Raw genomic sequence first — 23,397 nt, 5'->3', positions numbered from 1 at the left:
AACGTGCCCAACTTTCTCTGTCACTGATTCTAAAACACACTGGAGTAAAATTATGTACAGTCCTCTAGGTTCAAGGGTTCTTAACCTGATGGGGTCCATGGATAGATTTCAGGGACTCCATGAATTTGGATGAGAGAAAAATTATATCTTTATTTGAATGTAACTGGTTTCTTTTGTAATCCTACATATTTTGTTTCATTAATTTTAAAACATGAGTCTGCAGACCATGAGCTGCAACAGACTCTCCACCCAAGGGTTCTATGACACAAAAAAGGTTAAGAATCCATGCAAGTTCATGTTATAAACTGACCTCTTGAACTCTTCCTTTCCTTTGCTTTATAACAATCTAAGCAGACCACAAATCCACATTTTTGGCAGACCCAATGAATATTAAACAATGTGGCTTCACACGCATCACACATCTCACGGACTCCTCTCACTGCTCTTTTCCAGGCAATTTTGGCTGAAATGCAGAATAAACAGAATGAAAGTACAGAAATTGAAAGGTAAACATTTGTGATATAATGCAGAACTGATGGATAAAGCTAACGAAGACCAATCACAAATTTCTGCATGTTCTCGATTCTTTATAGAATGTTTATAGAAATGTTCATAATCATATATGACCAAAATGTTTCCCATTTAGACGTTCCACGTACCAATTACCTTTCCATTAAACAAAGGAAGGCATGATGTAATTAATAATGCTCACTTCAATTCATCAGTAAACATTTACTAAATGTCTACTATCTGCTAAGTACTGGGCATACAAAAAGAAGCAAAACACATTGCCTGCTTTCAAGGTATTTACAATCTAAGGAGGAGACAGAAAGCGAATAAATACCGACAAAGCAACAGACAGGAAATAACAGTGATGTCAGAAGCACGATCCTGTCATTCTACAGAGTGACCAAACCATATGACTTCATGAATTACAAACCCACTGTACTGCAGTCAAACTTTTAAGGAACACATAGAGCACATTGTAGCTACTGAGTCATTTCAGTCGAGTCTGACCCTTTGTATGGCCTCATTTGGGGTTTTCTTGGCAAAGATGCTGGAGGGTTTTGCCAATTCCTTCTGCAGCTCATCTGACAGGTATGGGAACTGAGGCAAACAGGGCAAAGTGACTTGCCCAGGGTCACAAGGCTAGTAAGTGTCTGAAGCTAGTAAGTGTCTGAGAAGATGAGTCTTCCTGACTCCAGGCCTGGCAACTCTATGTACTGAGTCACCTCACTGCCCACTGAACGTATTAGGAATGTATAAATATAAGCCTGTGCATTGTCCCAAGCAAAAAACATGATGAGACAAGATTGATGGGCACATCCCTACAAAAAGCAGAAAGCAAGTCAGGAAGAGTAAATTCCTGGAAACTAAAACAAATAAAATTAATACAACTTTTAAACATATTAAATATCCTTACCATCTTTTTTCACCCAGGACAAAGCTGTTTTCTCTGATGTTACTAACTGACAAAACTTATCACCTATAATCTCCAAGATATATTTAGAAGTCTCTAAGTCTAGTTCATCATCATCATAATTTTCATGTGTCCATAAACTCAGAGCTTCGTCATCATACTGGTCAGGAGATGAGAAACCATCTATTCTAACCACTCCATTTTTACTGAATGACAATCTGAAACAAATCATAAGAAAATAGTTAGATTGTAGGTATAAGAAAATAAAAATCTGCTTTTAAAAAAATTTTAAATTTCTATTTAATTTAAAAGGGAAACAGAAGAACAGAACTAATTTGGTTTATCTTTCACAGAAGTAAAAAAAGTAGGGAAAAAGCCATGCTGTAACTACTATGTTCAGTTTGCATGACTTTAGTCCTATAGAATCATTTAATTTGCAAGGTGGAAATGACCTTAAAAAACTATCAGATAAGAGCAAAATACAAATGCTACCAATTTTAGGTCATTAGAAGAAATGCTTTTATTCTACATGGTGCATGCCCTTACAATTGTCCTGAAGAGAGGATGAAAACCATGCCAACTTGACACTTTAGAAAAAGCCAACTGTTAGTGAAACAAAGCTTGGAGCAAGATATTTCATTTCTGAACTAATTCAGGAATTCCAGAACCGAAGTTAAATTCCACTTAATATTGATTTATTACATGCTCCCTGTATGTATAGCACTGGGGATATGAAGAAAACAATGAACAACAGTAGCTACTGTAAGTTTTGTGATGACTAGAGGAGACCTAACACATAGACCTACAAGTTCACATGAGATCAAACTAAGGATGGAAACAGTACTCAAAAAGAGGTCTCAGGAAAGGCTTTTGCTTGGAGACAGCATCCAAAGCAAACCTTTCAGGAACCTAGGAACCTGAGGAAGGTCTGCATTCCAGCTGAAGAGGCCAGGCTGGGCAAAGGCCCAACAAAGTGAGATGGGATGCCACATTTCGCAAACAAAGAGGCTAGCTGAGTTATTAGCTTTTAAGAACACATGATGGAAAGGAGTGTGAACTAAGTCTAGAAAAGTAGCCTCAAGTCAGGTTGAAATGTGTTTAAATGCTGAACACAGAAATCTGTATTTTATCCCAGAAGCAACAAGAAGCCCCTAGAGTTTACTTGGGAATGCCACAGTCAGACCTGTGCTCTAGGAATATCAATTTGGTAGAGGGGAGACTGGAAGAAGGGAGCCCAAGTAGAAGGCCTGAACATGGGTAGTGTCTCTGCGAGCGAGAAGGGGACAAACATAGGAGACGCTATGGAAGTAGAACTGACAAGATTTTGGCAAAGGACTGGATAATTGGGAGAAGGGGAGGAAGGAAGAGAGAGTAAAGATGTAAGGCTTTCTTTGAAGTTGGAAACTAGGGCAACTGAAAGGATAGTGGTGCCCTCAATAAAAAGAATGGGATGTGTGGGGAGGGGGGGGAAGTGTTCTATTTCAGATGTTTTGAGTTTGAGAGGTCCAAGGGACATCCAGGTGGGTAAGGTACACATAGCTGGTGATATGCAACTGGAGTTCAGGAGAGACCTGGGAGCTGGACAGGTAGATTTGGGAGTTACGTGCTTAGGGATGATTGAATGTAAGGGAGCAGTAAGGTTACAGACATGCAACTGGGTGCAGAAACAGAATCCTGAGAAGGGCACTCACAGGTTACAGGTGGGACCTGGAAGATCCTCTAGCCAAAAGGAAGGAGAGAGGAACTCATTTTCCCAAGCAAGTTGCAGGGGCTTGCTGCTGGCTCTGGGACAACATGCAGCCCCTGCTGTGGTTAGCATTTAAAATGTTCCCCAATGGGACTTCAAGCTATTTTTTTCAGAGTTATTTCACACTACTCTCCATCATCCACTCAAACAGGTAAAATGGAGACATTAAGAGAGAGAGCACTGTGAGGCTGCTGGAAGAAAAAGAATACAGGATGTAGGGGACATTCCTAGGACCAGATTTAGAACTGGAAAGAACCTTCTAGTCCATTAAGCCAAGAGAAAAATGGGTGTTTTGCCCAGTGTCATAGAGTGCCTGGTATGAGGCTGGAATCCAGGTCTTCCTGCCATCAAGGCTGGCACTGTTTATGCTGAGGTCAGGAAGGACAAAGGCTGATCAATTCTCTCTCTGGAGCAGGTAGTCGGAGTAGAACGGTAGGGTCAAAGTAGGATGGGTAGAGAAGTGAATGGGAGGTCTGGAGGGAAGAGAGTAAACATAGATGTGTTTGTGGGTAGCAAGGAAAGTGGCACGACAAAAGAAGAGGATGAATGAAAACGGGATGATAACTGAAGGAAAAGCTCCAGAAGGAGACGGAGTTATGGAATTGAGGGCACAAATAAACTGGCTGGCCTTCAGAAGAGCAGCCTTTTTTGTGGAGGGTGACATGGAGAGATCTTTTATTTCTATTCAGAGGGAATATTGTATGAGAGTTGAAGAGAAAACATACGGAACAGCTTTTGTGGGGAGCCTAACAGAAAATTAGTCAGAGGTTAAGAACATGGCTGTGAAGAGTCCAGGCTCAGTTGTGACTGGATCATAAATCTGTAATGCAGACAGCAATTGGGCGACCTTCTGCAGTTAGTAGTACAGGGCTAAAACATAAGAAGCAAGAGAACAAAGATACAAGGTATTTAAGGGGAGAACACAGCATATAGCTGAAACTATATTAATTATAGGATTAAGACTACAGAGCAAGGGTTGTTGTGTTCGTCCTTTGTTGCCAAAGAAGATCATGCCATCAGAGAAATGATGACATGACTTGCACTTGACTTTGTTTTGAGTGAGGGAGGGCTGTGCAGGTCACCAGCCTCACTTCTCCTCCTGAGCCATCTGAATCCAGTGACCAGATATTCATCAGGATGACTGGAGATGACCCAGGATGCACTGGGAGTCCCTGGCCCCTTTAGGCCAAGGTTTACGCAGGTACTCACGTAGGGTGAGATAATCCCCATTCATTGAATAGGCCTGTTTAAGAGGTAGCCAGGGCATGGCCCCTTTAATGAGGCAAAGAAAAGAAACACATCAGGCTGGGAGGGACACAGCAACAGTTACTACTGATAATCATTCTGAAGCCAGAAGGGTCTGGAAGACAGCCTTTAAGCAGGGGGCAGGGGACCCATGGTGTCTGAGCTTCACAGACTGAGCAAAGTGAGGCCAAAGGAAGGATGATGAAGTAGGAGAACAAGAAAGTCATGGTGAAGGCATAGAGTAAATACAGTACCGAAGCAGAGGGAAAAAGAAGTTAGGTGTTTGAGATTTGAGAGGATTTCCCAGTACCGGATCATGGAGATGAAACAATTATGGGTGAAGCCAGAAAGACTTGCAAGGGATGATGCAGAGTGAAATGCTCTATGTACAAAGTAACAGCAATATTGTAAGATGATCAGCTGTGAATGACTTAGATATTTTCAGAATTGTAATGATCCAAGACAACTCTGAAGGACTTATGATGAAAAAAAAGCTCTCCATCCCTAGAGAAAGAGTTGATGCTGTCTGTATACAAATTGAAGCATACTTTTTAACTTTATTTTTCTCAAGTTTTTTTTTTTTGGTCTATGTTTTCTTTTACAACATGACTACCATGGAAATGTTTTACATGACTACACACATATAACCTATATAGAATTGCTTGCCTTCTCAATGAGGGGGCATGGGGAGAGATGAAGGGAGAGAATGTGCAACTCAGAGTTTTAAAATCAAATGTTAAAAACTGTTTTTACATGTAACTGGGGGAAAATAAAATGTTAAACACACACACACACACACACCACACCCCCCCCAAGTATGGGTGATGATGAAACCAGAAGTCTATCCATTCCTCTGGCAGGCTGGTTAAGTGGCAGGCCAGGGTGCTGGAGGGGACATCAACATGTATAATTAAGTCTTGAAGTAAAAGGGCAGTTTGGGGAATTGAGAAATCAATTAACAAGTATTTTTAAAATCTACCATGGGGATATAAAACAAGAGGGAAGCAGGCTGAGTGAGTCAGGTGAGGGATTCTTTAAGAAAAGAGTGGCAATGACCCGAGAGGTGACAGATGACTGCAATAAGAATGTGGATAAAGAAGCAGGGAACAGAACATATATTTATGAAGTAACATAGTGGTAAGTGTTTTATAAAAATCTTCTCTGACCTTCCCAACAGCCTAGGGAGGGAGGTGCTGTGAAAACTCCACTTCTACAGCTGAGGAAGTGGAAGCAGACAAAGGATCTATGGGCATCTTAGAAAAGGGTGATGTGTGGAGTGGAGGTGACGGTCCAAGGAGGCAAGGTGGCTAAGTGGTAGTCACAAAGGACAGACACAGAATGAGGAGGGGTTCATTATGCCAACATATTCTTTTGGGAAGCCAAAGAAAGGTCCTAAGTTCTAGACAGGATGAGTGTCTTCAGAGTAAACCCAGGAAGATGGAAGGAGCGTCAAAGAGAACCTTCCAAGATTTAGGAAGGGAAGTTTGTTAATAACAGAGTGGACCATTCATTCCAAAGGACATGATGAAAGCCAGAGCAAGGTAGGAAGTGAACAGGGATAGCAGGCCTGAGAGAGAGGGAAGTAAGGGGAAGAGGTGGGCCATTCTGAGTCATCGGGATTAGGAAGAGTCAAGAGATTGAGAGCTGTACAACACTCAAGTGGCAAGTCCATCTATTTCCTTTGGTTTCATTACATGTAAAACCTTCACTCGAAGATGAAAATAAGTTACAGTATACATGTGTCATTATTTACAATTCTACTATATAAATTAGTTTAGAGAAAAATATTAAACTTGAATGGCTTTTTTGAAAATAAGTTTATTTCCTATTATTTCTGATATCTATGCTGTTCTGGGCAGTTAGGGCCGACTCTGAATACAGCCTTCCTTATCCGATTCACCTGCAGGTGTACTGGCTGTCATTTTTCTTCCTTGCTAAACTCCAGCCAGATATCTTTTAACAAAGCTGAATGTTAACTTTGCCCTTTCTTACTCTGTGCTCCCTATTATTCCATATTACAATTACATCACTCTTTTCAACTCTAAGACAGACTTCAGACTTGGAGTGAAAAAACAGGAGGTCAGGCTCTAGAGTGGAGACAATTAAAATAAGTTTTTTTTTATTACACTCTTTGCCACTTCTCATTTTTTCTCCAGCTTCATTCTTGCCACTTTCTTTTTTCTCATGACCAGCCACTTGCTCTCTTCTTTATCGTTCCCACACCCATGAACCCCAACTTCCTCTCTCTTGGATTCCTCTTAACCCTTCCCTCTACATTGCCTTAAGTTTTGTTTTTGTTGTCCAGACAATGGGGAAAGTTTCCATGAACAAAGTTCCTTCTCTAAGCTTTCATTCTGGTATATTCACTTGAGCCAAGTGCCACACTGTTCTAGATAGTCAGGCTTGGCTAAAATAATCAGATTACTTTCCTCATCTCTTTGGAAAAGCCTTTAAAACCTTTTAGTTAAAGCTTATCAATGACTGGACATCATTTTAATAAAAATTTCCTTTACTAGTTGCTTTTAGAACCAAAGAATGTTCAATTTCAAAGGGTACCTCAGGGGCTACCAATGTGTAGCACATCAAAAAAATTCACCCCTCCCCGGCTATATATGGGAATACTGGAATATAATCTCGATATTAGTTGGCTTGCTCAGGTTTACAGGTACCACATGGCGTTTTAACTTACACACAAATTAAAAATCACAGTGACTTCTACCACAAAGTATTAAAATTATTTTTAAATCATTTAATCAACACCTACCAGAAAACCATTTTCTCTACACATGAAAGGAAAATGACATTTGAAAAAGCTATTGTTAAGAAAAGCATCTATTTCCTGTACTGTGTCTAACTTGACCTCTTCCAGTTTGCTGTATTGCGTCATGCAAAGGCTACTACAAAAGGCAATACCCCAGATAAGATAACAACTGTCCAAGAATTCCTCCCGTCTCCCCTGCCCCCACACTTCAGTTTTGATCCAGTTAGTTCTCCCTTACCTCCGGAAGTAGTAAAATCTACAAAACACTGGGGAAGGAGTTGGTTCTTCCCCTTTTTTACTCCGAATAAGTCTGCACTCTCTGCACTTCTGCAAATTGGGCCCGATCTCACAGCAGGAGTCATCCTGCAAGAAGGACTCGCCAGTCTGCTTCAGCTTTTTCACTTTACGCCAGTCTTTTAACACTGAACGAGGGATACCAGCTGTAAGAGTCACACAAAACATGAATTACCAAGATTACCAAGACTAATTTACTTACAAACAAAACCAGATTATGACAACAAGATCAACAGCTAAGAGAGGTAAATGTGAAATAGCCAATTTAAAGGGAACAAATGATTTAAATGGAATTCTTACTATTTTACTTTCCTTAATTACTAGTAGAGGCTCAAGATCAGTGGTGTCAAAACCAGGTCACTAAGGATGCCTTACCGTCTCCATGCTGATTTAGAAAACCACATATTAACATTATCTACATTTGGTTGTATTTTTATTTTGTTATGTTTTCCAATACATTTTAATCTTTCACCAAGAGCTATATGTTTGACGCTGCTGCTCTAGATACTAACAAGACACACCGAAGACCATACGAACACTGTTCTAAGTGCAAAGAACATTTCTTAAGAGCCAGGAGAGAATTTTAATTCTCAAAACTCTGTGTTTCAGTCCCATTTTCCTAATGTCATATTAACTCTTCTAGGACAAAAGATGGTTTTATTTTAGTTGGGCAAATGGAAGGAGAGGGGAGAAGAAATAAGGGAGAAGAAAAAGAAAAAACCTACATAACAAAGTATGTAAGGTATTTTTGCCTCATGCCTCTTACATGTGGATCCATCAGAAATCAGTGGCAGCAAGACATGACAAAAATGATAATCTCTGAAAGAGATGTTAGTCTTAATCTAGGTGATTACTATTTTTTAAATTGGAGAATGAAAACATTCTAAGTAAGTTAGAAACAAAAGAAGCATTTCATAAATACTTTATTGTCTAGTATGTAAAGTGAAAAAGAAACAACAGTTTTAAATACCTATTGAAACTGCCATCTTGACTTCTAATCAATACCAAAACATTTGCTCAAATGACTATGTCTTCCCCAAATAAGTACAGGCAGGTCCATTAAAGATGCTTTCGAATTAAAAACAAAGAGATAAATTTTCCAATGCTATTGTTGAAACTTGTCAGATATTTCCTATTAAAAATAAGCTATGTTTTCTGAATCCTGTGATCTCAAAGCTCATTCATAATGGAGGGTAGAACAATATTAAAATCCTGAGCGGTTTTATCTTGTAGGAACTTGTAGGATTGACTTTTTCACATAAGCTGAAATGTCTTCACTAAAGCCTTGAATGAATTTTCTCCATACTTATCTGTCCATCCACGGTTATAGGAGGACTGCAGTTGTGGCAAGACTAAGCTTCCTAATACAGGAAACACCGTGTTTCAACTACAGGGTGGCCCATTTAATAGAGGCCCCAGTGGTAAGCATTTCTAGGCTTGGTGCCTGATTTTCCTAATTTCATCATCTTCTCTGCTGCCTCTAACTTTTGGCAAGGAGCCACTTGGATCTATCTACTTGGGGTGGGGGTGAGAATCAACCACTGAAAATGCTATTGAAGCCTTTCGGTGGGGTTAGCACAAACTATTTATTATTTTCTTTCATCATTCAACCTCGAACTGAGAATTCTTTCATGGCCTATGCTGTGGTTGTTTAGTTGTTTTTCTGTCTTATCTGACTAAGACCCACTTTTGGAGTTTTCTTGGCAAAGTTACTGGAGTAATCACCATTTCCTTCTCGAACTCATTTGACAGATGAGGAAATTGAGGCCAACAGGGTTAGTGACTTACCCATGGGCACACAGTTAGCAAGTGGTCCCCAGGTCTGATTGGAATTCAGGTCCTCCTGTCACCAGAACCAGCACCCTATCTACTCAATCTATATTAAAGATCTTAAAACTGAGAATCACAATAATAAATGCTTTACTACTGACAGATTGTTAATTTGCTAAATACATCTCCAATTATCTGGATCTCTCTTTTTAACTTTAGTAATGGAAATGAACTACATAATTTGATTTTCCTTTAGACCAGGAACCAGACTCATAACTTAGTGTTTTACAAATAACAGCTCAGTGGAAAAGAATAGAAAACAAAATCAAAACAAAATCTAAACAATGACCACTAGAAAAGGAAGGGGTAATCATGGAGAGCCAATACAGCTCTCTCCAGAACAAGATGTAGAAGACTAATACCCCTTCTTCATCTGACAGGATTACTTGTCCAATGGAGCATGATGACTAGTTTCCTAAATGTGAGCTAAACATGTGACATGTCCCACCTCAAGCACAAGGTGGAAAAGATGTAGGCTAGATTAATGATAGTGCAGGGAGGTGGATTCAAATCCAACTGAATGACAAACCCAGACTATTGTTATATATGAACAGTATCACCCTGAAGCATCTTTTAAATGAAACTTAAATACAATTGATGGTATGCTCACATTCCATTTGTAAGTGGGTTGACTAAAACGCTCGACCAAAGAATCATATCCAGAAAGACCTCTACAGGTTGCCCAGCTGGCCAGCATTTAACTATAAATATAACAAGAGAGTGTGTTTAGACAGGAGGGAGTTCATCTGTAAAAGGGGTAGTGGAGCTTCGCAGACTGTAAACTTGATAAAAGCCAGCAGTGTGACAGAATAGTGTGACAGAGCAGTCCAAGAGCCCAGGAGTTCACCCAGAATTAGGTAGGTGACATTCCTATGATACTCTGCCAGGTCAGACCACATCAAGATGACTGTATTCAGATCCGGGCACCTCTTTTAGGAAGGAACTAGATAACATAAAGAATGTGAAGAAGAAGGCAGAGACAAGCAGGGATCAGTGTCCCAAGAGCCACTAGGCTCAGCTGAAGGCTAGGGGACCGAGAAGCCTGAGAAGAATGGGGATGACAGGAGAGTTGTTTCCACGTGTTTGGAGGTTATCTGGGGAGGAGGAATTCTACTGGTGGAGCAATGAGAACAGCCAGCCCTAAACAGAACGGGCGCCTTTGGAGACCGAAATCAAAGGCTCCAAAGAAGGTTTGGTTCCTCTTTATGGGCTGTTACTGAAGAGGTAATAGCCTATTAAGATACTGAATTGGACAAGCTGGTCCACGAGGTCCTTTCTGGGGCTAAGGTTTTGGTAAAAACATGTATCTAGAAAGAACCAGAGAGGAGATGATCATAGTATCTGAATCCCACTCTACAAAGAGCTTTCCTCCCAACAATCCTACGAGGAGGCAGTAATAGTATTATTATCTAGCTTCACTTTACAAATGAGGAAGCTTGGGCCGAGAGACACTCAATGTCTCAGAGCAAAAGGAAATCTGTCTAGTAAGAGAGAGAGCACAGTCTTCCCACACTACTTCAGAGATTAGGTGGGGCTGCAAACTTCACTGTAACCATCAGGTTTTGAAAAGGCAAGAGAACTTTCACTAACGATACACAGAATGATGAAGCTCTGTTCCCATTCAGAAGAACAATCCAGTCTCTGCTCCCAAGTCACGTCCCACTTTTGGTATTAAATGTGCTCTCCTCTCATGTCTTCCCCTTTTTAATCAGAAGTGTGTACAAATTTGCATCTAAAATAACCTCTCCTTTTTGAGGGGCACTTTGTTCCTCCCAAAGTTCTTCTCCCTCAGCACTTACTGGTTCCATGTACACATTTTGAAAGATTATCTGTTTTGAAACCACAAGATTCCTTCAGTGTGAAAGGTGACTATTAGCATACTCTTTATACAATGTTTGAAGGTTTGCAAAATACTTTAAAAGTAACACCTCAGTTTATCTTCACAATCACCAGGGAAGGAAGGCAATATTGTCCCTTTTCTACAGATGAGGAAAACTGAGGCAGACAGGGGGGTAAGTGACTTGCCCAGGATCACATTGCTAGTAAGTGTCCAAAGGCCACATTTGAACCCACAGCTTCCTGACTCCAGAGCCACTGAGCCACCTGGCTGCTCTGCTTTCCCAGGATACTTTATCAATTCCCTTATGGTATGCATTTTTTCCCCACATTTTTTTCCCCAGACAACTCCTTACTCTTTAGATTTTAAATTGAAATCCCAACAGTCTACCTACATCAAAAATTTGAGAGTTTTAGTTCAAGAATTATGGCAGAAGGGAAAACAAATTTCTAAGGCCTACTATTGTGCCCCTCCCTACCATTTAAATTGTAAAAAGTTCAGGCTTTTATTCTCTATCTTCTTAAAAAAATTTATAGACATGAAAATATTAACATTCATTTCACTAAGGAATGACATGCATTCAAAGTAGATCCAGATACTAAGTTCAGTAAACATTTAGACTACAGAGTGCAATCTAGAACAGGTGAAAAGGGGAAAGAAATGCGGTGAAGATTACAGCAGATAAAAAACCAAAGTTCATGTGTTTTTGGAAATCATATAGGCATGTGTACGTTTCCCCCCTATTTCTTTTCTCTGCACTCAAGTCCTTGCCTTCAAGGACTGAGTTTTTTTTTCTTTGCTTAGTTAGGCCTGGTATGGCTCATGAAGGCCCAACTGGGCTTCAGAAGAGGACAAATAATTATGAATTTGACCACGGAACATGTCAGAATCTTTCTGGAAACAGTTCTTATTTTACTTTGTCTCAGAAGTCTGTGGGGACACAACACAAAAACAAAAGCACAAAATAAATCACACCAGGCTTCACACATACGGCCTGTTTTCAAACATTAAATATGTAACGGACCCCCTCCAAGCCTGGAGCTCTATCCCATTCAATAAATACTCTTGAAGACTGGAGAGTTTCTTAAAAAAAAAAAAAATCATCTCTGAGCTGTAACTTTTAACCCCCTTGGGGATAAAACAAAAAACCACATGACCCAGTGAGAGAATAGAAACTTTTTATGAGTAAGCAGCAAAACAAATGGACATCTTTTCTCTTTCCTTATTCACCACTGTATTTCAATAACTCCACCTGAAATTGTCTCCTGCAGATTTTTCTACCTGTCTCACCCTCCCTTGGCTCTTGTTTTTCAGGCTCTATTGGCAGAAGCATGTGTGAAAATCCCATTCAGTGAGAAGGTCCAACAGGAGCTTTCACACATGGGATTGCTTCTGGAAGCACTGAGTACTTGCTATATATTGCACACAGATAGAGGCTGGGTAGTGCGAACACAGTACCCCAAAAAGGCACATGTCTGCATTATCAAGCACCCTTTAAAAAAACAAACTAAATTTAATGAAATTAAGAGTAAAAATTCGTAAGAACACTTATCAATAAATGTCAGCCATAATTTATATTTGGTTTGCCCTGTCAACAAAAGTATTCTCCTGATCACAAACAAATCATTAAAATTATCTATAATGCTAAAAGTACATTCAAACTAAAAAAAAAATTTCAAATCAAGAAGGGTTCAGAGCAAAATTGCTACCTCTAAAACATGCCAACTATGATGTTAAATGTCCAGTTTTTTTTTTTAACAAAGAAAACTATATCACATTGCTGTATTAGACAATGTAATAATGAAAATGAAAATTTGGATCAATCTAATAATTGCAAACACACTTTTTTTTATTGAGAAAGGGAGTAATGTCTTTTCATTTCCCTTTTTCTCAGTCAGGGTATAGAAGATGTGCCCTGGAAGCATAGGATGAGAGTTCTCTACTCATTAGCCATGGGACCATAGGCATGTGTGCCCATCAACACAAAAGGACTATGAACTATGGAATTAGTGAATAAAGATAAACCACAAGATGGGAGGGACCAAGCTACTACAAAGACCCCCTTGTGTCCCACTCCAGTGTACTCTAGGGATGTTTCTAGCCTGGCTGCCCAACCCCACCCCCTCCCAAGCAAGAAGATGATAGACTTACCACTGCTGCTGCTGCTTGGCAACTTCAGCTTGTTCTTCTCTCGGGCGCTCCGGCTGAGAGCCCCATTGAACTTTGCTTCTTCCTCGAGTTCGCCCTTTCTCTTTTGCAAGTCGTTCTGCTTCTTCTTGTAAGTTGGCTTGGGCTGACGCTTGGCCCTCTGCTCAGCCTTGCTCTCACTTCCATCTGAGTCTCCTCCACTCTCAGAGCCAGATTCATAAGGCCTTTTCAACTTTCTTCGGATGGCTTTATCGTCTTTTGCAGGTCTATCTCCTAGGACCTTAGTCTCCACACTGCTGTGTATCTCACTGGATGTGGAGGCTATTAGATTGACTGAACATGGCTTAATGATCTCTGATACAGTGTTTCCTGAATTTTCCATTCTGTTAGTGTTTTTATCCTCCTCTGAATGTCTGGTGAGCCAGGCCTTCTTCAGCTTGGTGTGGTAATTGGGCTGACTGGTCTGGGAGTTCTGCCCGCTGCCTACAGAGTGTGCCTTGTTTGCTGTACTACAGGTAGCAGGACTCTCGAGGGGAGTAGGAGCTGGACACATCTGGATTCTTCCGGCATTAGACTCGGTCTCGTTGGCATTACTACTTTTAAACTGAGCTGCAGCCAATGCAGCCTTATGTTTTTTTAAGTGGATGAAATCAGTTGCGCTGGAGAATCCGGAGCTGGGCTGAACCACACTGCCTGTCATGCTACTGGCTGTGGGGACCAGAGTTATGGTGCTGACTTTGCTTTCTTGTGCGTGGGTCGTTGGCTGGACAACACTTCTTGCAGAAATACACTGTAAAGACGTGGAGGTCAAAACTGTACTTGATAACGAATATGTTACTTCTGAACCACCCCAGCTGGAGACACTGGCGGTGGTGGCAGCAGCTGGGGTCAAGTCTGTCTTGGTGCTACATATCAAACCAGTGGCTGTAGGCACGATGATGGAACTGGGCATACTGATGGAGCTGGGCATACTGATGGAGCTGGGCATACTGAGGGTGCTGGGCATACTGAGGGCGGTGGGCATACTGAGGGAACTGGGCATACTGAGGGCGGTGGGCATACTGAGGGCGGTGGGCATACTGAGGGCGCTGGGCATACTGAGGGCACTGGGCATACTGAGGGCGCTGGGCATATTGCCCTGGGGGGCAACCTCAAAGTTCTTTTCATACTGGGTGGGAGGAATGGCCAAGTTTGAATTGGGAAAGATAACTCTCCCAGACTCTCGGGCTTCTGCTGGTTTCCAGCCATCAGCTGGACTTGCTCCAGTTGAAGATCTCTCACTACTTCGCTCCTTGGGAGCAGCTGGCTGCATCACTGACACACTATCAAATTTTATTGAAGCGGGACGCACAATGACAGATGCTGTGGCAGCCGGTGCTTTTCCACCACATTTCTCCATGTGCCAGTTCACTTTCTCATTGCTGGGGGCATTATTAGATCTCCACATTTCTGACAAACTGCGTTCAGAAGCATTCTTGAAAGCAGCCTGAGCGTCTTTTGGCTCAGGTACTAGAGTTGGAGGTTTCTGTAATTCCTGGACTTTTCCCCCAGCATTTACAGGCAGAACTGGAGTTAAGGTGGGAGGAGAAAGGCTGCTATAGGTGCTTTCCTTTCTGTCCAGACTGGGATGGATTGGTGGATGAAAAACTGGTGCTCTATGTAACGCAGGCATACTCCGGATTGGATTTGATGAAGAAACTGTCAAATGGGTAGGACTCCGACAGTCATTTCCAAAAGCGGTCATGGAGTGAGACGGTATTTGCTGGGGAAGCTGTTCTGCTCCCTTGCTTCCTATGCCTTCCCCTTCTGGTTGGTGTTTAATCAGAGGTGGGGGCTTTGAAAGTGATGAAATAAACGAAGTCAGAGTTTGAGGACTGGCTGCTGTTGAGGGACTGTTACTCTGTTTATCAGTGAACAGACCGGAGACATCTTTGGATGGGTATGACCGTGGTGGTTCATTCACTACACTGTTTGAGATGGTGGTGAAATAGTTACTTTGCGGTAAACTCTGAGGCACAGAGTGCTTCATCTTATAAAGGTCTGACACAGAGCGGTCCCCATCTTTGTCTTGTTTTGTGGTTTGGCTTTTTGGGCTTGCAGAGGACAAAGGTGTGATTATGGAATAACCCTCTCTCTCTCCCTCTAGAGTCTTCATCTTTGTCGTAAAGGGAGCGACATCAATACTTTCCTGAAGGACCCTTCGGTGCTCCTCCTGGTATTTGTTCAGCCTCTCTCCACTCTCCTGAGGGGGCCTCTGTAACTGACTCATCATTGGATCCACAAAATGTCTGTGTAAGTGACTATCTTTCCCAGTCGGCATTCGATCCAAATCATTCTTGGCTGGTGTGGAAACAACAGTCCTGAGAGGTTCAATAAAAGCTTTCCTCTCCAGTTCTCTGTAAGGGGAAAACCAGACACGGAACATTCTTAATCACTTTTTCTTACAGAAAAGTTTCTATTTGTTTTAAAAATAGACTGTCATTTCAGTACAAACATTCTTTACACATCCCAGAATGGTACCCAGTAAATCAGAATGTAAATTAAAACAAAAGGAACTGAACTTATTCAAAATCTAACTTTATAGCATTAACTTAAAATGCCTTGGAAAAAAGAAAGCACATGAACAGAAGGTATTTAAAAGTCTTAAGCGTCGGCAAACTTACTCTTTGTGATGATCTACTAACGTTTTTGACAACGGTGGACTAGAATGAGCTGTCATTTTAAGGGGCCGATGAGCATCTGCACTGGATGGCCTGACAGGAATGTGACTCAGTAACCCAAGACCATCAGCAGAGGTCACGGGGGTGGGCTGATGTAACCAAGGATTGGGAGTATTCTATTACAAAAAACAAATCAAACTTCAGTTACCACAGGAAGCTAAACACAGCAGAAGAGTAGGCCGTAACAGCAGTATGCATACAAAAGAATATACATTTTAACAGATCATGTGCACAGCAAGATCTCATGTCTAAATTGACTCGCCACATGCATTTAGAGATGGCAATCAGAGGTTTGATAATAAAATATTTACCTGTAAAAATCTTTTCTTTTTAACCAAGGGTAAAATAACGTACTTTCATTCACATAGGGAAGACACAGTTTAAAAGATTTTTAAATGCTCTAAACTACAAAACTCATAAAATTACATGGTACTTGAAGAGTATTTCATAGGAATTCTCATTTCAAAAGAAATAAGAAACATGATTGTTGTTTCTCACTCCTATTCTTTAAAATCATCTTTTACATATTTTTATAATGTACCTTCAAACTCAGAATGAAAACCTGATTTACTTACTGTACTCTATACTATACTAAAACAGATTTGTCTGTCAGACGTATAAAGTACGTATCTAGGAAAAAAACAAAACTGGTCTTCCTGGGTCATTCAGTGACACTTCTCCATGACAGTTAACGGGTTAACAGGCAACAAGCTTAGATCACAGAGTCAATGTGGGTAATTTACACTTGGTTCCCAAAATGATTACTTTTAAAAGGAATGGCAGAAAACAGTGAGATTTTGGAGCTTATTGATTCTAGTCCTCTCAATTTGATTGGTGAGGAGCCTGAGGTCAGATTTTAAGTGACTTGATTTTAGTACTAAAACACCATGAAACTGAAAAGTAATGAAAAATAAAGCAGAAAAGTGTGGTGCAGCCATTTAACACAGAATAAAAAGCACAACACACTAATCATTCTTAAGAATGGTCCTAGTCAGGATTTATCAGTATTCTAGCTGGTCTCTAAAATACCCTAAAACCAAAATGTTTGAACTTTGTATGATGAAGACAGGAATTTGTTAAATAAAAAATCATAATAAAATTTTATTCTGTACTATAACACACACACACACAAATAAATAACTGGGAAAAAAATTAACTTCCTGGGGCTGGGAGTAGGTCTCATAAAAATGGAATCTTCACCTTACAAATAATTCTTGTTGCATTTACTTTTTATAAAAAAAGTACCATAAAATTTTATTTGCTTAGTCCCTACTTTTAAAAAGAACTACCAATAACACCCACACACACGCACTCTTTCTCTCTCTCTTAGAAATGAGGCCATTTTTTATTATTCTATTTTTCTTCCTCATTTTCAGTTTCCACTGAAACTCTCACACAACATGGTCATTTGGCCTATGGTTTCAAGTCCTGAATTTAAGGAAGACTATTGCCCAGTCCCCTCTCATCTATATGGGTCATTTTCTTCTAAGCATAAACAAAGGATTTAACAGTTACACAGAACTAACTCAGTGAGGTCTGTCCAACTATGTTGAAAATGGCTTTGGACTCACTGTGCCACACATCTTGGGGACCTTTAAAATAGGCCTAACTGAAATGATACCACTTGAAGGAGGTAGCATGATACAGTACAATGCAGTACCAACAACATGCGCGCAATTACAGGAGTTCCTCTCTCTGTTTTCCATCAACCCAATGGCACACTGGGCTATAATCTCAGAGGTTTCTTTACAGCAGGTTATAAAGCCCTAAATCTGGTGATGCCTATGGCCAAACTGCACTATCTTCACTGTCTGTTTTCTTTAAGATTCCATGTGACCCTTATTTACCACTGTGCACAAACTCATGGTCACTTTGCTATGATTTTAATCCATTAAGTCAATTCACAAGAACCAACAGTGCATGTGAGACTAGAAGAATTAGGCTTGCTAATGTCTTTTTAGAAACCATCAATCTGACTTACCTTCCGCAAGGAGGCTTCGGTATTAACTGTATTTTCTGGGTGGACCCATTTAGAAGAGGGTAGACTGAGTCCAGAGTAGGGAGGAGTCCCATTAGGATACTGCCACATAACTGGGTAAAGTCCAAGTTGATTAAAAGAAGCAGGTGGATGTGCTTGTCCAAGGAGATGAGGTGATGGATGCTGCAGCATTTGCTGCTGCTGCTGCTGCTGCTGCTGCTGCTGCTGGTGCGCTAGCGCTAAGTGGCTCAAGCTGCTGGCATGAGCAGCCTCTACTCGGGGGCCACCTAGTAAGGAGGCTGGAGGCACTCCAGGTAACGCTGTCGGAAGCAAATGAGGGTGGTGAACAGAAGAGTGGGGGTTACTGTTCAGAGGGTGACTAAGAGAAGGCAAGTTAGTTTGGTTTGAAGACCCCGTCAGGTGGGTAGGGGTACTTAAAGAAGGGGTACTTAAAGAAGGGGCACTTAGAGTAGGTTGGTTAGGGCCTGGATTGAGACAAGTACGATGAGATGTAGAGTGAAGAGGGTAACCGTGATATGATGACGGCGACATGTGATTCGTTCCTGACTCTTGCCCAACAAGTGCAGGATCTCTGTAAACTGTGAAATGCTCACTTTTATCAATAAGAGGGTTCTTTTTGGTTTCTACCATACGAGTTGGAACTGGATGAAAACTAGATCTTGGTAAATCATGGTCTGTTTTATTTGTCAACCTTCTCTCTCCAGTGGCATGACTACTGTTTAAGAAGCTGGTCTTAGGTTTCACAGAATCGGGAGAACGAGAGAATTTGGCTTGAATAATATTAAGGAAGGAATTCGTTTTTGGTTTGGGTGTTTCTGTTAAAGAACCGAACTTGTTCTTCATAACCTCAGGAGGTGAGCTTTGTTTCTGCACTTTGCTGTCTTCACTTGAAGAAACATTTAATGAAGACATGTATGAGGCAAATAGATTTTTATCTTTCTCAGCACTCAAACTATCATCAAGGGTTAAAGGGCTTATAAGAGTAGATGGTTTTAAGTCCACTTTGTTTAAGCAACTAACCCAGTTTGACTCAGATTCCTTCTTTTTTGCTTCTAAATATTTTGCATTGTTATACATAAGTTTTGAGTCATTACTATGAGGCTCTAGTTTCTTCAGTGGCTGAAAACCAAAGATCCTTGTGGAGTTTTCCTGAACCACTTTCTCAGAACTGGTCTCATTTGTAATGTCAATGACACATTTTGGTGCAGGTGCTCCAGATGCAAACTGCTCCTTCGGTAATAATTCCGTAGGATGTGCTTTCTCGATTTGGCAGTCCTCAATATGTAAATCACTGACATTTTTTTCACAAAACATAACCTCTTCTGTGGTGGTGCGAAAAGGCTTTTCTTTCAGCTCAAGACTGGCTGCCTTGAGAGCTTCTGCCTCTTCACGAAGTTTCTTATCTTCATGTATTGGACCCCAAGGAGACTGCCTAGTTATTATTGTTTCCTCTGCTCTCTCAACACGCTGGGATTTCCCTTCATCTCCGTTGATCTTTGAATCGTTTTTGTTCTTCACCTCATTTTCAACAATATGCTCAGAAGATGACTCTGTCATTCTTTTACTTGGATTATCTGAGTCACTGCACTCAGAATAGTCTGAAATGTCTGTTCGAAGTCTTTTCATATTTAGGTTCTTTTCATCCTCTTCAATTTTTCTTCTTTTGTTAAGCAAGGGTTTGTTTTTGTTTTTAAGATTTTCTACAAAAAGAAAACATTATTTTTAGATACAATACAGTATAAGCAGCTTGTAATGTCCATTTCATTCATTCCTTATGACTCTCTACAAAAAAAAGTGTGTACTGCTTCTCCTACCTCCAAGGCCTAGGTAGTCACATTTCTCTTCCTTCATCTTCTCTTCCTCTGGCACACTACTGTCTGAGCCTTTCCTCTTGTTCAGCCGAGCGCAACGCTGCTGCGGATTCAGTTTGAGCACTGGAGTCTGCGAGTTCATAGCTGGTCTTGGGCTACTGGCTTGACCACGTGTATAAGGATCCTAAGTAAAAGAAGAGGATGATGAATCCACATGGTATGCTAGTAGATACACAGATCAGCATCAAGAGAGAACACTGGATGATCATCCACTGGCTACAGTCTACTTACGTGAACAGTGGTGCTGCCTTCAGTAGAACAAGACCTGTGATGGGACGTGATGCCAGTATCTTCTCCTTTCAACAAAGAGTGAACAACATCATCAAGAAAGGTCATTTGAACCATAGAAGGATCGACATTCTGTGGTTCTAGTACCTGGTTCATGAAACAACAGGAGAACAATAAGCATATTTAAATTGCATTTACTGAGCAATGAGCTGTCAGTGTTTCTTTCCTTCTACCATTATTCTACTTGGAAAACAAAAAACATCAAGGAGGACATTTCATCTGGTGTTTGCAGGAATAAAAATGTAACAAGTTCTAAGGCTTAATAATTTCAAACAAATATTATTGTTTCAACCTCCTGACAGAAATAGCAATATGGTGTAATCATACCCTTTCTAATTGGATTGCTAAGTGTCATTCTAGTGCATACAGCCTAGAGTCAGAAAGACTCATCTTCACAAGTTCAAATCTAGCCTCAGACACTTACTAGCTGTGTGAATATGAGCAAATCACTTAAGTCCATTTGCCTCAGTTCCCTCATCTGTAAAGTGAGCTGAAGAAGGAAATGGCAAAACACTTCAGGATCTTTGCCAAGAAAACTCCAAATGAGGTTGTGAAGAGTTGGACACCACTGAAAAACAACTCAACAGCAATCTCAGTCCCGATGGGTAAGAATCAATGCCACAAAAGCAAAATGTGAAGAAAAAATTCACATAAAAAAACTGACAGGATTAGAAGTGAAAAGGTGAGATACACCAGAAAAGAGAAAAAACGAACAAGGCCCAAATGAAGAAGTGAATGAAAGAATAAGTATAGTTAAAAGATTAAAAAAAACATAAAAAAGTGCACTTTAAGTTAGGAAAACACGAGCATTTATGCATCTACCACCTGCCAAGTACTTAATGTGCTAAGCACTTTACACAACTATTATCTCATTTGATCACCAAGGTACATGCTGTTATTATCCCTACTGACAGTTAAAAAAACTGAGATAAAGGTTAAATGACCTGCCCATGGTCACTCAGCCAGTTACTGAGGCTGGATTTGAACATATATCTTAAACAAAAGGGATGGCAGAGGATGAGATGGATAGTGGCATGGAAGCAATAAACATGAGATTGGATAGACTTCGAGAGAAAGTGGAGGTGAAAAGAGCCTGATGAAGTCAGACATGACTCAAGAACAACAACAACAACAACAACAAATACCTTCTTGACTCCAGGCCCAGTGCCCTATTCTCTGAACCACCTAGATGCCTAAGAAAACATTCTTTGGCCCTCAAAGCAATTTTCGTACCTGTGGTATTTTCAGAAGCAAAATTGTTTCTCCAAGAAAATCCTTTATGTGCGACAACTTTAGGGTGGCTTTCATCTAAATATCACAAAGTACTTTAGCAACAAAAAGTTGTAAATGATAATTGTACAAACCATTCTTTTCTTTTCTTTCATTTATTTGATAATACTCCTCTTCAGTTCCCACTACGCTAGGTGGTAAAGTCACAAGTACATAATTTCTGTATTATAAGAAAACAACAACAACAAAGAGGTTCCACGTGTGAATGAATATGCCTAAGATATTCCCAAGATTTTAAGTAGGATACCTACTTTGCTGTTTAATATATCAAATGAACATTCCATTGTGACTTCAGTAACTGGAATAAAACTTAGTATGAAAATCAACATCTTTATTTGTTTCAAAATGCACTACAATACTAGAGAAAGTTAAGCTAATTCTTTGGAAAATATAATATCTATTGACCAGATGGACAGAAAAACTCAAGACACTGACAACTTTAGACTGTAGTTCCTCTATTTCAGATACTTATGTAATTAGGCACAGGTAAACAGTTTTCTTGTGACAAGTAAACAATATAGGAAAGTACATATGTCTTAGAACATTCAATTATAAGAAACCTAGAAACAAAAATCGGAATTAACTTACAGCATTACATTCTAGCAAAGGATGTTTTCATTATAAAACAATCTCTTTAAAAATACTGGCTAAAATATTTACCTGGTCATTCATAACAATCATGGTGCGGGTGAAGAGATCATGGTGAGTAATTACTCCAGTAAACCACTGGGTGGCAGAATCTTGTCTGTATACTCTCACTCTGTGTCAGTTAAAAGAATATGGACCTTTAAAGGAATTGTACAGAGAAGTTTAGCAGACGAGGTCATAATTAAGAAGTGCATTTTAAAGTGTATACGTAGATGATTGACGTGATATCTTGATATCACACACATACACATGCACACACTTCGAAGGCTAATTCCCAGTTATTCTGGAAAAGAAGTAGAATTTTTCTTTTCTGATTTGGAGTGATTCTGAGGTTACTTATATAAATAATCACAGACCATTCAATTAATGTTCAAGAATTTTACATCAGAAAGCTAAAACAGGTGGTTCCTGTAGTAGGTAGTAGCAGATAGAGTGCTGGTAACCTAAGGTTGTCAAGCCTTGCCTCTAACACCTGCCAACTTGGCAACTTTCTAAGACTGTAAGTTGAAGTACAGGTGCCAGTCAACCATGCAATAGATGGAGTTTTTTCATGTGGAAATCCCGATAGCAATGAATTCAAAGGTTTGAATGAAAACAAACAAAACTCCCACTTAACTCTCCTCAGAAATGAAAACAAGAAGGGCTATCAGAGGGAGGTCATCCAATCTAAGCGACCTGACCAATGTCATCCAAGTAGTTAAGTTTCAAAGTAGGATTTGAACCACTGCATATGACTACTAAGTCATGGTTCTTTCCATTGGATCCAAAATACCTCCCCAAGAAGAAAATGAAAAGAAATGGCAGTCTAGAAGCTGTCATACCAATAGATGCAGCACATTAAGGTGTTGGAGAAGTAATTCTAAATTTGGTGTATTTGGTCCCATAATTGCCAAGCCTGTACCCTAAATGACCACATTTGTCTATTCTGTGGAAGTCAGGAAAAACTGTCGTCAAAATAATCTTAATATATCCACGTGAACACATACATTTTGCAGTGCTGAAATTGATAGGCTTTGGTTAAAGAAAACACTCTGTAGTAGGCGTAAGAGAATACATAAAATTTTAAAAATGAGATTTAATTCAGTCCTAACTCTCCAAAAAGTAGCAGAAGTTTTAAAAGGATGACATTTCTCTGCAAGAAGAAATAAAATTATTTGCCTGGTTAAAGGTGACAGAAAATATAATTGCTAATCAATGTCAAATACACAACATTTCACAAATCCATCCTCAAACCAAATGTGAAGTAAAAAGCAATTTGTTAAAATCTCCAGAAATTAGTTGGATACTATATAGGTAAAA

General features: G+C 40.1%; 1 protein-coding gene across 21 annotated transcripts in view; it reads right to left on the bottom strand.

Moving 5' to 3' along the window:
* Positions 1-23,397, bottom strand: part of JMJD1C (jumonji domain containing 1C) — a 241,669-nt gene that overhangs the window by 25,794 nt on the left and 192,478 nt on the right. For 8 of the 21 annotated variants that reach the window (XM_072628823.1, XM_072628825.1, XM_072628820.1 and 5 more), the window contains 10 exons: positions 22,111-22,235; positions 21,394-21,468; positions 20,104-20,247; positions 19,816-19,996; positions 17,984-19,701; positions 15,946-16,118; positions 13,286-15,678; positions 7,412-7,613; positions 1,424-1,638; positions 311-463 (listed from right to left, as the gene is read on the bottom strand). In XM_072628823.1, coding sequence (XP_072484924.1) covers positions 311-463; positions 1,424-1,638; positions 7,412-7,613; positions 13,286-15,678; positions 15,946-16,118; positions 17,984-19,701; positions 19,816-19,996; positions 20,104-20,247; positions 21,394-21,468; positions 22,111-22,131 — 5,275 coding nt within the window. In that variant the 5' untranslated portion in view covers positions 22,132-22,235. Of the gene's footprint in view, positions 1-310; positions 464-1,423; positions 1,639-7,411; positions 7,614-13,285; positions 15,679-15,945; positions 16,119-17,983; positions 19,702-19,815; positions 19,997-20,103; positions 20,248-21,393; positions 21,469-21,524; positions 21,611-22,110; positions 22,236-23,397 lie in introns of those variants that run through there. The other 13 variants (XM_072628837.1, XM_072628835.1, XM_072628839.1 and 10 more) reach the window with 4 other exon arrangements.

This window comes from Notamacropus eugenii, chromosome 1, assembly GCF_028372415.1.
Source record: "Notamacropus eugenii isolate mMacEug1 chromosome 1, mMacEug1.pri_v2, whole genome shotgun sequence".
In the NCBI taxonomy this organism is placed as follows: Eukaryota; Metazoa; Chordata; class Mammalia; order Diprotodontia; family Macropodidae; genus Notamacropus; species Notamacropus eugenii.
Note: the sequence above shows the minus strand (reverse complement) of the source record. Positions and strands in the feature narration are given on the sequence as shown.